The sequence below is a fragment of the Xenopus tropicalis genome, chromosome 4 (assembly GCF_000004195.4).
Source record: "Xenopus tropicalis strain Nigerian chromosome 4, UCB_Xtro_10.0, whole genome shotgun sequence".
NCBI classification, from domain to species: domain Eukaryota; kingdom Metazoa; phylum Chordata; class Amphibia; order Anura; family Pipidae; genus Xenopus; species Xenopus tropicalis.
Genome location: NC_030680.2, coordinates 100,273,713 through 100,289,302, shown reverse-complemented (window position 1 = coordinate 100,289,302; position 15,590 = coordinate 100,273,713). Strand labels below are relative to the sequence as shown.

Genomic DNA, 15,590 nt, shown 5'->3' with positions numbered 1-15,590 from the left:
TGCTATGAAAAGACTATTTCTCGGCCAAGAGGAAGTTCTCGTTATTAGTGTAGGTGTGGCACTGTATGTACATAGTGGCCAAGAAGAGCTAATCCCATCAAATTAAAATTACTTGCCAAGTTTTGTAGACAGCCAATGGAAATAAGATGGTATCTTCAATAGGACTTGGTGCTGGCATGTGAAATTAACAGTGCCATGGGGTGTATCTAATCCCTTTAACTGGAGAGCAATGGAAAATTACCAGTTTGTGGTATGGTTTACACCCTTTTAACCCTCAGTAAGGTCAGCTCTGAAAAACGATTCCTGCCTGTGATTTGCAGAGTTTCAATTTTTTGCACAAAATATTGATCAAATGTAATTACTGTATAATTTTTGGCAAGCAATATGTTATCTACATGAGTGCTAATGTTTCACATATAATTATACAATGTGGTTTTATTGACAATAAGGCATCGGTCAAACTTTTATTAAGATTGGTCAAAAAATAAAACAAAACAAATAAGTCAATATGACATATGATTCCATCCTTTCCACGCGTTTAACTAGTTTAATATATGAATTACATAAAACTGTGGTAGAAATTAACTTGGTTGAAAAAGACTTTGACATTGAAGGAAGCCGTTAAGTGTGTGCTTGCAGCTCTGTGGCCTTTTGTTCGTCAGGACTGGCAATCGGCACTTCTGTATCGAGCCATTCTGTGTTTGTTCATAAAGCAGAAAGATAGCAGATCATTTAGCTGCACAAGAAGACTGGCAGTGGCAAAGGCATTTTGTCCACATATCAAGTTCAAATATTTTAATTTCCACGAGTCAGTGAATTTGTAAGGTCTTGGGGTAAAGAACAGATTCCAAAGGAAGGTTGAATAACTTTGTGGAAAAAAAAATCATAGGTAATATTCATTTAATTCCAGGTTAACAGGGGTACAACAGTTTGTATTGAGCTGAAATGGCCCACATCTTGCCATATAAATGTCATCTTACTTCCAATGCAAACTGTATTTAATAGGAAACCTTTAAAAAAATGGTATTTAGTACAGTCCATGGCATAAAATCACATGCGGTGTATTAATTCATATATGTTTTGAAAGGCTTAGGGTATAGGTAGCCCTCAGACCTATGCCTTGAAGGTGAATGGACATCTAGCACTTGCCTATTACAGCCGTGCCCTATTTACCATGGTATATATATGTATGTGTGTGAGTAACAAATATGTATCTTCATGGGCATTTTGTATCACTGTGTATGTAAAGTCCATTGGAATAGGTCGCAAAGTTTTTTCTTGGTTTCTCCTGTTAGGAGAAAACTGCACCAGCACGTGAAAAAACATGCTGCGTTGGCATCTCCTTACCTTAAGTTCTTCATAAATTCTTGTTACAATAGAGTAAATCTTGCCTGGTTTAACACTGAGCACTGGCTGAAAAGTCCTTCACTGAACCTCAGAAGGCACAACTAGCCCTTAGGGCAGGTGGTAAGGACAGGGCCCCAATGTGGGCTTCTCCTCCTGCAGCTCCCTAACTTGCACAGATGTATTTCTGTAGGCTCGTCACACAATTATTGTTTTTTCTAAATGATCTCCACATCCATATATCCCAACTCACAGTAACAGATACAAACAAATCCTAATTTAAACCCTGTGCATAAAAGGAGTTAATTTTTTTAATCTACCAGACTTCTCTTTTTTAAAACGTCAAGTCTTAATCTTCCCCCTTCAATGGAGGTACCATCTCTAAAATCATACATCAATAGAAAAACATTAAAAAGTCAGTTTGCACAACACTGCTGCCACCTCTTTACTAAATTCACCATATTGGGTAACAAAGGCTACCCTGAGAGGGATAGCCTTTAATCTGTGCATTACTCACTCCCAGATCACTCACTAGCCAGTGTACTCTTTTACAAGAAGTCATAAGTTTGTTAAAACTTGATAGATGGATAGAATGGCTGTTCAAGTCCTCATGGAACTGCGATAGCGAGCTCAAATCACCCTGCCATATTATAAGAACATGGCCAAAAACACTAGGCCACAAAGTGTCCCCGGCAGAGATCATTCTGATGGAGATGGAGTTCTTCCCAGCATGCCTAGATGTTTCCATATGACCAGGCGAAGTTTGTTCCCACTGCAGATTCTACATAACTGAAAATAAAACGTTTCCCGGAAGATAAAATATTGTCATTTCCATAAAAGTCAGCAGAGGGGCAATTTCCAGCAGACTGCCACCCCAGCTGCTGAGCTGGAGATAGTGGGGCAGCAAAATACTTGGAATCTCTCTGTGTTCCACTGCCCTTACTGTTGTATTATCAGAAGAGTGATAATTCTTCCTTGTTCTGCACACTCTGAGAAGCCAAGTTGTACTGGTGAGCATTATCTGGGCGGCATCCGCTCTCTATTTTGACTTTAAAGGGATTCTGTCATGATTTTTATGGTGTACATTTTACTTCTTATTTACACTGTTTACATAGCAAATTCGCTCTATCATTTAAAATTTTATTCTTTAACCAACAAATGTATTTTTTTAGCTGTAATATTGGTGTGTATGCGCCATCTCAGTGCATTGTGCCTGATTCTGAGCTTTCAGAAGGAGCCAGCTCTACACATTAGAACTGCTTTCAGGTAACCTATTTTTTCTCCTACTCCCATGTAACTGGAGGAGTCCCAAGCCGGACTTGGATTTTTTTACATTAAGTGCAATTTTGATATCTACTGGGAGCTGCTATCTTGCTACTTTCCCAATGTTCTGCTGATCAGCTGCTGGGAGGGGGTGATATCACTCCAACTTGCAGCACAGCAGTAAAGTGTGACTGAAGTTTATCAGAGCACAGGTCACATGACTGTGGCACCCTGGGAAATGAAGAATATGGCTAGCCCCATGTGAAAATTAAAATTAACTATAAAAAAATCTGTTTGTTTTTGAAAAATGGATTTCAATGCAGGATTCTGCAGTAGAAGCTTTATTTACTGATACGTTTTGAAAAAAACATGTTTTCCCATAATAGTATTCCTATAAGTAAAACATTGAAATAGTCTTCGCTTCTTGATGACATTGTAGTGAATTTCATATTCAGAATAAGCAAGAAAGATTATGTCATTTAGCATTTTCCTTCAGTGCACATGTACAACACTGCCTTTCCAAAGATGTCTCTGTTTAACTAGGCTCTTTAAAATCTGTGCCTCTCAGTGGGGGATTGTAAGAATTTCGGAAACACCATTACACACTATCTCTGCATAATGGAACAAAAAGTTCTTTGATCGTTACTATGGCTGAATGACTCAGCAAAAAGTCTCTGCTTAGAAGACTTTCCCAGCAGTAGGAACACAGTAATTAATTCTTAATACTGACCTATATATTTCTGGATTTATGTATTCTTTTATCCTATCTGTGTCGTAAGTTTCTAATTAATACAAAAAATCAATATACATTTTGTGTAATTGTATCTGTTAGTGATGAGCAAAATCTGTCCCATTCATGAAACATCAATGGGCGTTTTTTGTTTGCGGTGACTTTTTCAGCACAAAATACATTGGAGTCTGTGTTTATTTTTTTGCGGTGACGTTTTACTCTGCAGCTTTTTTTCATGGCAAATTTTTTCACCCAATTTATTGGAGTCTATGGCTATCTGTATAAAATATACACAATGTAAAATATGTATCTACAGATTGTTTTAGGACCCCCTTTTCCAATTAGTTGGTAATCACTAATGAGCAGGACCCTGTTTGAATTATATTTGGATGGCACTTTATAAATAGACATTTATAATATTTGGGGCAGATTTATTAAAATGTGAGATCAGGGTTTACCATAGAAAAACTTACCCACTTTCTATTTATTCCAATGGGGTTTTTAGAAGTATATTTATTAAAGAGTGAAAATTAAAGTTCATCATTCGATAAATACGATTCTAAAAATTCTATAAAAATTAATAGAAAATGGGTGAGTTTTTCTGTTGTTAACTCTAATCTCACAATTTGATATACCTGCCCCCTAACTGTAAGTAATGTGAAAACTTTTCTCAAAGCTTGAAACATCATGGCATGATCAAACACTAGTGCGCATGCCCTTCCTCTACATAGTCACTAATCTTGCTAAATAGGGATAAAGGAAATGCAAATGGACATGAAAAGGAAGGGGCATGAGCAGAATCATAGGACAAATATGCAGCGTCTACAGCACCTAATGTAATCCACAGCAGGAACATCACTGGCCAGGGGGATGGGGACCCCATGCAGAGGGGAGAGAGTAGGCATCTTTGATTCTGCAAAAATGTTAGACCATATGGTATATCACTTAAAAACTGCACATTTTTTAAAATGACAGTACATTGCAATACTAATATAAGGGAAAACTGATATTTAAGGGTAAGTTTAATAAAGAAAAATGAAAAAGTTGACATCCCCTCTGTAGTTTACATAACTCCAACCGACATCGCATTTCATTGACAGATCACTAAACAAGAGCCCTCTGGCTGGTACGTTACTACACTAGGCACTAAATTTTCAAGATGCAAAATACATTACATTCTTAACTTAAGGCCCCCATACACAGGCCGATAGAAGCTGCCGATATCGGTCCCTTGGACCGACTCGGCAGCTTATCTGCCCGTTTAGGGGCAGAAACGAGCGGGCTGGCCGACCGATATCTGGCCTGAAATTGGCCAGATATCGATCAGTGAGGTTAAAAGATTCAGTCGGAGCTTGAAGTTAAAAAAAAAAAATCTGATCGTTTGGCCCTGGGCAATGTAGGCGGCAATGGGGCAGTCGGTTCGGGGACCGCATCAACGAGCCGATGCGGTCCCCGAACCGACTGCCCCATTGCCGCCTACATTGCCCAGGGCCAAACGATCGGATTTTTTTTTTTAACTTCAAGCTCCCCGATATCGCCCACCCGTAGGTGGGGATATCGGGGGAAGATCCGCTCGCTTGGCGAGTTAACTTCCTGAATTAGCAAATAAACAGGTTATTTTAAACTTTTTGGATTTAGCCCTTTATTTTTATACTATTCACTAGGTCTATCACTCCGATGATTGACCCAAAACAGCCTTCAAGACACCCCCCTATTTTCAATTTGATTCCCTATTGGGAACAGCCCTACAGTTTGGGTACATGTGCTCAAAATAAAAGTTATTGACAGAAAACAATACAAACAATTTTTCATTTATTTTTTTTTTTATTATAAAATGGAAATAAAACCTAATTTAAAAACCAGACTATTGTAAAACTGAAATGCGAGTTAGAAGTAACTGACCCTAACTTTCTTTTTATACCCTAGAACTGCTCATAAAAAAAGAAAGAATTGGCTGTGTTTAAATTCTGAGCATTACAAGGAAACCAGTCAATTTTTATGCAAAATCTACTGAGAATGTCATATTTAAGCGCCAGATATTTCAATAGTGGAACAGTAGCCTCAAATCTAGCACCAAGCCCTGCTAAAACAATTAACATTTTCCACTAAACATGTTTGGCACTAACAATTGTTATAAAAAATTAGAAAACTTTCTTAACTTTTATTCTCTCTGAAAAAAGAATGTAAAAATTATACTTATAAAGATTTCCAAAAAAACCCACTGAACAGTATGTTATGCATGCTTTCTTATGCAATGCTATATAGACCAGCACTGCGTTGATACATCTCACAGCTATAAAACGCTTACAAGGATTGGTTCCTGAATCCTTGGTTTAGAGAGAAAGTAATAAGGTGTTGAAAGCCCCTGAAATTGTCCCATGTTTTTGCGAGTCCCTGTAGTTTCGGGAAACAATAATTACTACTATGCAACTGAAAATTAATTATATGTTGCAATCCCATTGAAAATGGAACAGCCTGCCAAATGAAAGCTTCGCCTGTAAAACTTCCCTTACCCAGTCTACAAAAGGCTAATCATTTCTTCACTGCCTTACAATGCCAAAACAATACGTTTCTGGCCCTTGCAACTCTATCATATCCATAAAATGAAGCCATGTGTCAGTTAGAATCTCCCTTGGGTCCTTCACACAGCAGGATTCCCCAGCAGCTGCCATGTCTCCTGTCTTTATTATTATGGGCCTATTGCTCAGTTGGCTTATGCCTTTGTACTGCATACACTGCAAACCTCCAACTTACTTACTTTTAGCACCAACAAAAACTGTAATTGCAATTTTATTTTTATCAATCCAAGTGCTTTAATATATATAATCATTTTTCAAATTTTAGTTTTCTTGAATCTAAATTTACATTAAAATATAAAAATACTAGACAGATGGACCCAAATTACAACATTGTAAGTACCATGGATGCACATGTAATAATGCATAAAATTCACTAAATTACCCCTGGTTTCCTTGGCAGCAAAAATTGTACCCTGCATTTCTATCAGTAATGATAGTTGGAAAGCAGCACTGACCTATAGTTTATCAACTGCCTAGAATTACCTGGCAAAAGCAAGAATTTAATGGGTAGAGCCCTTTGTGTTTTTATTAGTGGTTATCAGAATTAAAATGGCCAATAAGGTTTCTTATACTGCTTGCTCACAAATTCTCTCATTCTCTACCCAGTTTAAAATGCCCATACTTAAAAGTTACACAAAGCAAAAGTTATGCCCTGAACTTCCATAATCCTATATTTTCTCAAATGTAATCCAGATCTTTAGAACAATTTGTTGTAGAACTAGGGCTTTGTTTGAGATTCTGTTAGTGGACCTGACCTGGGGCACAGCCCCATCAAAACAATATTTATTATATTAACTGTAAATACCTCATACCCTTTTCTGACATAGGTGCCTATTCTAGAGCCCAGTAGAAAAACCGAGATTTTCACAAATATGTACCTTGTAGCAGAATTTTACTGGCCTTTTTGATAGCGATGGGCTTTGGCCAGTCCTGTTTCTATCTCTTTGAAGTTTTTATGTTAAATGAGTTTCATCTACTTTTTGACTTATTTAAGACAACCCACCGTTACCACTGACTGTTCGATTTTCACATACAAATCCCTGGCAGTTTTCCCTTATTACTTTGTTATGAAAATCAGGAGGGAAATGCATGAAAAGATACAAATTAAATCCAGCTAACGAGGACTATCTAAAAACAGAATTTTCTTGCCAAAACACAATAATACATTTGACACAGACATTTATATGGAAATAGAAACAGAACTGGCTAAAAATTCTCTTCTCTGAATGTTGCAAGAGAACAGCAAGTATTGACTATTTTGTTTTATATTAGTTCTTGTATTCAAGAGGTTCGTCTCCAGTTTCATTCAGTAGGCAGGTTCTGATCATAGCTTCTGTCACAGCATAGGGATCACAGTTGGCTGATGGACGACGATCTTCAAAATAGCCTTTCTTCTCCTGGCCTACACTGCGGGGAATGCGGATACTGGCACCACGGTTTGCCACTCCTGCAGAGAACTCATGGATGCTGGAGGTCTCATGGAAACCTGTGAGACGACGGGCATTGTCTTTACCACCCCTTGGGTCATACATTCTGATGTGATAATCATGACGTTTGCTTAGACGTTCAATGGATTCTTCTATGTCCCTGAAAAGAAACAATGTTAAAAATCAATTTGTTTAGAATTTAAAGGAAGAAAAGTACACCTCTGCATAGCTCAGAAGTCAACCCAGCATCTATAATTTGTATAGATATTGGTCACTGACAAAACTTGGTGTCTACTTCACAACAGAACTTAACAGGTTTAAGTTAGACTATATGCTATATGATTTTTATTTTACTTACTTAAGGCCTCCTTCTTCACGCATTGACTTTGTGCTGAAATTGGTGTGACATCCAGCTCCATTCCAGTTTCCAGTTATGGGCTTTGGGTCAAACGAAACAATGATCCCAAAATCCTCACAAATTCTATGCAGTATAAATCGAGCAATCCAAAGGTGATCTCCCATTTCTATTCCCTCACATGGCCCAATTTGGAACTCCCACTGTTGACAAAAATGAACAGTTAAGTATTTTTGCTACCGCACGTCTTTAAAGTGACCAGTGGCCTTTAAGGAGGCCCCATACTTCAAACCTTATATATACACACAGTAAATTTGTCCAAAAGTCAAAACTACTTTTCCATGCTCCCTATAATCTTGTCACCACTTGCCTACCCCCACCCAAAGCAGCCACTATATTATCTATTATCCACCTCTGCTTGTGTGAATGATAACAGCATAGTCTACCATACTGAGATTTTAAGGGTATAAAAATGCCAGGAAACCTCCACCACAATGAGGTATTTTAGTTTTTAGGTAGGCACATGCTCAAAGAAAATAGGATGCACCGAATCCACTATTTTAGGATTCGGCCAAACCCGGAACCCTTCATAAAAGATTCGGCTGAATACCGAACTGACTCCGAATTTGCATATGTAAATTAAGCGACCAAAGGTGGCCATACACGCACCGATATTATCGTATGAAACCTCGTTTCGTACGATAATCGGTGCGTGTATGGTATGTCAGCGAGCCGACCGATGTCGCAGGAAGCTGCTGAAATTGGTCGGCTCGTCGATCGGCCAGGTTAGAAAATTTTGATCGGGCGCCATAGAAGGCGCCTGACCAAAATTCTCCCTTCAGAGCTGAATCGGCAGAAGGAGGTAGAAATCCTATTGTTTCTACCTCCTTACCTGCCGATTCAGCCCTGAATGGTGTGTGGCGGATCTGACGATGTTTCGTGCGACCGATGGTTGTACGAAACATCGTCGGATCGCCACGTGTATGGCCAGCTCAAGGGGTTAAGAAGAACCACGTGTTGTGCATGCGGTGGTAAAATTTTCAACTTCCGTGTTTATGTGATTTTAAGGATTTGGTTCGGCCAAGACTATGGAGTCGCCCGAATCGGAATCCTGCTGAAAAAGGCAGAATCTTGGCAAAATCCTGAACCGAAACCTGGATTCAGTGCATCCCCAAAGGAAAATCAGAAAATCACAGATACTAGAAACCAAAACAGATCTTTTCCCAGCACTTCCATGTCTTACCTGTGCTGGCATAACTTCTGCATTTGTTCCTGCAATTTTCACACCAGCATAAAGGCAAGCCCGATAATGAGCCTCCACAATATCCCGACCATATGCCTTATCTGCACCCACTCCACAGTAATAGGGACCTGAAGAGAAACAGAATATTTGTAAAACATAAAAATATAATTATCTCTTTACATCTCCTACACTTAATATTTTATACATTAACACAATTATACAGCAGTATTGATTTTTAGAAACATACTTCATTTTATCTCCTTCACTTACTCCTTCTCTTAACCTTCAAAGCCCTCCATTCCTCTGCTCCTCACTACATCTCTTCTCTTGTGTCTCCGTACGTTCCTGGCCGACTCCTTCGTTCCTCGCAGAGCAATCAATTGGTTGTGCCCCCCACTACTACTGCTGCTGTTTCCCGCCTTAAACCTTTCTGCCCCTTACATTTGGAATACCCTCTCTGATTTCCTCCGGAGAGAATCCTCCCCCAGTCTTTTTAAAACTAAACTTAAAGACTACCTTTTGGGGCATTCACCCAGCACCTGTTCTGGGAATCAGCACTTATATTATAGTGTCACCCTCTGTGACCTACAGCACTTATACTGCATTTTCCTATTTGTGTCTGTTAGTTACCCTCCCATATAGATATGAAGCTCTACGGGGCAGGGACCTCCATCCTCTTGTGTCTTTGACTCTTAACTTATTGCAACTGTATTTATCTTGTATCTATCTGTATTTATTGTTGTACTTTGTATTTATCTATTATTATCTTAATAATCCCGTTTGTATTAATGTACATATAAAGCGTACATAAGTAGCGCTTTATAAATAAAGATATACATACATACATACATACATACATATAGGATTCCAGAAGTCTCTGATAAGATAAGATGAGGTAAGCTGTAACCATAAACATGTTCTTATCATGCACACTATTGTCAAGTAACCAGAACTTTAGGCTACTGTGTTGTGACATAACAAGGATGTTATTTAGTCTTCTGAAATTGTGCAAAGTTTCCTCCTGCAGGCAACTTTGTGCAAATTCAGAAAACCGAAGTGACGCATAGGCCTTTCCACCTGCGAATCCCTGTGTTGCTGCTGGAAAGGCATTTCGAAGAGATTAGTCGCCTGCGGTAGCAGAGATCTATTGCAGGCGTCTAATCTCTCCATGAGACATTACTGTAAAAGTACTGACTCTATATTGGTTTGGGCTGTCACATAACTGTAAATACTCAACAAGCCAATAAGAATCACAAAATATGTAAGGAGGTAACTAGTAATTTTTCACTGTCAAAGACATTACAGTTTTTCTAAATCCTTGTTGAATCTACCCATACCTTGTGGTCCTGGGAAGCCATTTGAAGGCCAGCCAAAAGGGTGTCCATCCATACCCAGCAATGTGTATTCCTGTTCCATGCCAAACCATGGATGCTCATTGGCCATCATGTCCATTATCTGGTTACATGTATGACGCAAGTTTGTTTCTATAAATAGAAAGAAGTAAAGGCTTTATTAAAACATCATTCAAACAAAGTATTGCCCAATGGAGCTAATTATTGGCTAATGTCTGGAAAATAAAATGCACGGTAGACTGTATGAAAGGCAGAAACAGGCCTTATTGGAAATGATGGGAAGGCTAAACCCACCATCATTAAGATATATAATCCTAATACTAGGAGCAAGTAGTTGTCTTTTAATGGTAATTAATCAGGAATTAAGCTAGTATGGAATCCGTGTTCTAAAAAAAGTCACATGGGCATATATACTATTAACGTTATTCACTGAATTAGTGCTTGAGTATTTGAGTACATATATATATATATATATATATAATGTACAGTATCTGCAGAAATATGATGCTCAACAAGTACTGAAAGGCAAGGATGAGGTGCAGCACTACTAGTTTGGCAAGTGACAATTCACACTGGAAAAGTAAAAAAAAAAAAATATTCTTACCAGCTGTTTTTCGGTTGTATTTGAGCACCTCGCAGAGTACCAGCTTGTTGGGGTCCCTTCGAAAAGGGTCTCTAAACATTGCAACTGGAATCAGGTACATGTCACTGTTGGAACCCTCGGATTGGTATGTGCTAGATCCATCGAAGTTCCATTCAGGAAGATCTGTACAAGGTTAGAGCCATATTGTAGGGAAGGCAAAACCTTGACCTGTTTAACTGCAGGCAAAGAACCTACTGAATTTTCAGTTCTGTCTTTCAGGAAGTGTAAAATAGGATAGATATAAAACTATTTGATTGTATTTCCAGGCAGATTTGACAGAGTTTTTTGTCTTTTAGTGTGTTTCAGTGGGGTAAAAACATCTAATGGCAGTGTTTGGCAAAATGTCAAGCGACTGGATGTTACTGAGGCTATAGTGTTAAACACACCTCAGTATAATATGTAATTCATATATTTTCCTTGCTTATGGGATGCACTAGATTTATAGTCCTACATGAAGAACAATAGGTAGATTGGTATAAAAGTGTAAAAGAGTGTATAACAGAACACTTGCAGACAGCAAGGCCTTAGGGCCTAAACCCATATAACTGGATGCAATTAGTTACTACTCATTTCTGGTCTTGAAAACAGCCTGCATCCTTAAGGTTTAACTAGTCTGCTGTATGGGTGATACATATAATTATTTGCAAGTAGATTGTGTTGTGTTTTTAAGAAGGAAAGAGAGAAAAACAAGACTTGATTTCTTGGCTGTAGAAGGGGAAAGTCCCACCTTCTATGGTCTTGGGTTCACTGTCCAGAGTGCGAGTCTTGCAGCGAAGACCCTCCCCGGTCCCATCAACCCAGATGTACATAGCCTGCACCTTATCTCCCTGTGGCAGTTCCAGATACATCTGCTTTATGGCCTTACTCAACTGAGCACTGGCGGAGGTTGCCATGACTGGAGTTGCTGGAAGGAAATAAAAGCAAACAGAAAGAAGAAGATTATTGGGCATTAGTATTCTGACAGTGTGTCCTGCGGAAATAGGCAGTTGCAAAGCAGAATGATCTGCAAACCCCACAAAAACATGGAATAGGCTCATTTTCCTAACCATTTAATGGGAATGTTACCCTGCATTCTAGTGTACTGCATGTTATTCAATGTTGATGTGATTACACCAATATTTTGGTTTACAGGTTATGAATTTATTAAGCTGCGCTGATTGAAGTGAAACCCCCAAAGTCTCAACTTTGTTCTAAAGTTTATATTCCTTAATAATGTTAATCAGCTAATGGTAAATCAATGTTTATAAAGGTGTGTAAAAATGGCACTGAAACACACAACCATTTTAGGCTGATGGCACACATGGCACTTTTCGGGATTACATGCACCACTATGCACGTTTCCTAGGAGCCGCAGGAGGTGATGCTGTAAAGGCATGACCATTTACAAAGCTGTGTAATAAATTGTATATGTACAGTGGGGTGTAACTTTATGGTATAAAAACTAGTATTATTTTTAAAAAAGCCCCATAAAATCCAGTGGCGAGTGCCACCAATTTCCATACAACATTCTATATTGCTTTGCATGCCAGAAAGTGTTCTGCATTCTTGTTTTACTGATTTCAATATGATAAGCCAGGCCTGACATAATGGGCATTAGCTGGGCAATAAAGAATATACACACATTTATAAATGCCATAAGTAGCACTTTAATAGACAATTTGTGCAATCAGAATGTATAGTGCTAATTTATGCTTTATAGCTATAATGAAGATTTAAAAATACACCATTTATTTCATAACATAAAACAGCTTTATAAATAATTATGCACCAGTGTGTACATTAAAATCTTGTCTTCAAATCATGACTTGCCAAATGGATTTTTTTTCATTGCATAACCAAATGTCACCCCTGGCAACCTAGAGCTTTACAAGACAAAGCAAAGCAATCAGGAGAGATTTGCAGTTGCACCTACAGTACAGTTGAGAGATAGGCAGATGCACCGAGCGGAAAGGAATATGCACACATTGGTAGGATGGACAGAGATACCCAGAGGAAATCAGTAGCCAGGAAAGAAAGACAGGTGCACAGAACAAAGGGATATTAACTGAGGCACATATTGTGGCATCTGTTACTATGCTACATTGCACACATCCAGCAACACTGCGAAAGGCACACAGATGCACATACAGGCTGGGAGCTAATGGCTTACATAATAAACAGGCATCAGGGAACTCCAACATACAGCCATCCTACTGCTGTTGAATTACCCTTCCCAGCAACATCAATATCAAGTGGGCCATAGCAAATTCAGTTCAAAAACAACTGGAGAGCTTCATGGAAAAATCTGTATAGAATACTGGCAATTGATCTCACAAAACCTCAGATGGTAGTAACTGACTGCATAAGAACCACACTCAAAAATGTAGTAAACTGGATGCTGGATGTACTAAAAAAAATAAAGGATTCTGAAATCAAACTTAATATCACCTTAGTTTAATACATAGCTAGTATAAATAAACAAGGATATCTGTAGTCTTTCATTTTATGGCCCATAGGGGGCAGTGTCTCATTTGAGTCTAAGGGTCTTAGAAGGAATAGTACCACAGTTTCAACACATATTAATAATCTTAAATATTTAAATAAATATGGATTTCTCTGGGAAATAGCTTACTGAATATTACCAGGAAAGTAAAATAAAAAGTTATTATAAATACAATACTACTATATCTGCTTGTGTACTGCACTATTTTAATCCCTTTACTTTCAATGCTTCTGGAAAAGTTTAAAATCTACCTTTAATTAATTAAAATTAAATGTTGTTTTTTATTGCTCTGGAAAGGAATCTCTGCTGTTGGTGGCTTTTTGGTGGAAAAGGGGAAGGCAGCCACTGTACCTTAAGCTAGCAGGCAGTAAGGCTATGGGATGGAAAAAGTAGGTTTGATAATAAAGGCATATACTGTACCATAAGCAAACAGGCAATACAGACTATGGGATGGAAAGGGTAGGTTTGATAATAAAGGCATATACTGTACCATAAGCAAACAGGCAGTAAGGCTATGGGATGGAAAGGGTAGGTTTGATAATAAAGGGATACACTGTACCATAAGCAAACAGGCAATACAGGCTATGGGATGGAAAGGGTAGGTTTGATAATAAAGGCATATACTGTACCATAAGCAAACAGGCAATACAGGCTATGGGATGGAAAGGGTAGGTTTGATAAAAAAGGGATACACTGTACCATAAGCAAACAGGCAATACAGGCTATGGGATGGAAAGGGTAGGTTTGATAATAAAGGCATATACTGTACCATAAGCAAACAGGCAATACAGTCTATGGGATGGAAAGGGTGGGTAGGAATGTAGGGGGAGCCACTATACTACAATCACACAGGCAATAAAGACTATACAATGGAAAGGGATGGTACAAAAGGAAGGCAATTAATCCCTGTACTATACATACAAGTCAGTAATAAAGATTATAAAAGCTTAAAAATGAAAAGTTATGGTACAAGGCTGCTACTATGCCAACAACAAGCAGGTTATGGCAGCTTCAGCACTCCAGTTATGCACTTTATGCACAGTTGCCATTTGCTGTTGTAGATAGAAGTGTCCCATTAAAGGTGAGGGGTGATGGAGACCCACTCCAAACAGCAAGGGGCCCATATTGTGGTCCTGGCCAATAGCCCAAGAATCCCTGTGTTATGGCATGGAAGGGCTGATATAAAGGCAGCAACAATAGGCAAAGAGAAAAGACCTTGGAAATGGAGAGGATAGGCAGGGCTGGCAAGGGGGGACTGATAGAGACTGAGGCTGCAGGTACCTGGACGGCAGGAAGATAGAGGTGAGGATGCTGGTAATGCAGAGGGCTGTTGAGTTGCAGGATTCTGTACTATAGCTCGGGTTCTCCCATTCTCGCCTTTGCTCAAGCGTCACCTTCACATACATTTATTAAGCAGCGAGTGCCGGCCCACAAGGCAGCCATTGGCTCGGCACAAACGTGATCGGTACATGCCATCATAGACACGCCCTCATGGCAGGTTGCCATTGGATATGCGGATAGATGGGCGGAGCCATAGCGCCAGGGTACCCCCCCATGCTCTACACCCCCGGCACTGAGAAAAACAACTGTTGGGAGGGGGGTGAAAATTGTGGAGACTGCGATAGGAGAGAAAATGGAACAGATAATAGGGAAGGAAAAGCTAGGAAACCATCAGTTTTGCAGAGGTTCTGGGGAAGCCGAGCCATGTACAGAACGAGGGAAAAGAGGACAGAGCTCTACGGTGAAAATGAGACAGTCCAGACGGACAGGATTCAGGGAGGGGGCATCTACACTAGTCTTCACACGTGTGATTTCTCCTGGCCAGTGCGCAAACTACAGCCTCAGCCTTTCCTACACAGCCTCAGCCTTTCCTTTCTGTCGCGGCTTAAAAAAAATTCTCCCCCGCTGTCAGTTTCTTTTCTGTTCCCTTGTTTCCTTAGTACAGTCCCCCCCCCCCCCCCCCCCCCCAACCTATCGCGGTTTCCCTGTAGCGCTCAGTCCTGTCTGTAGGTGGAAGCAACCATGCGTGAAGCCATTAGGGGGCGCCCATGTTGGTTACTTCCAGACTCTTGTGTTATAACAGGGGGCCATGCCAATCCGTATAATGTGCTTAATGATGTGTATAGCCCAGATAGCGTTATGCACCTCAGCTTCATATCTTTTCAGTTTCAC

At 39.4% G+C, this 15,590-nt stretch overlaps 1 protein-coding gene across 1 annotated transcript; it reads right to left on the bottom strand.

The window, feature by feature from the left end:
• Nucleotides 1-5,141: 5,141 nt before the first annotated feature.
• Nucleotides 5,142-14,803, bottom strand: LOC394904 (glutamate-ammonia ligase). The gene is given in 7 exon segments (NM_001376912.1): nucleotides 5,142-7,503; nucleotides 7,702-7,901; nucleotides 8,942-9,069; nucleotides 10,279-10,425; nucleotides 10,898-11,059; nucleotides 11,664-11,840; nucleotides 14,700-14,803. Coding segments are annotated over 6 exon segments (1,122 nt in total). The 5' UTR covers nucleotides 11,830-11,840; nucleotides 14,700-14,803; the 3' UTR covers nucleotides 5,142-7,184.
• Between the last annotated feature and the right edge of the window lie 787 nt (nucleotides 14,804-15,590).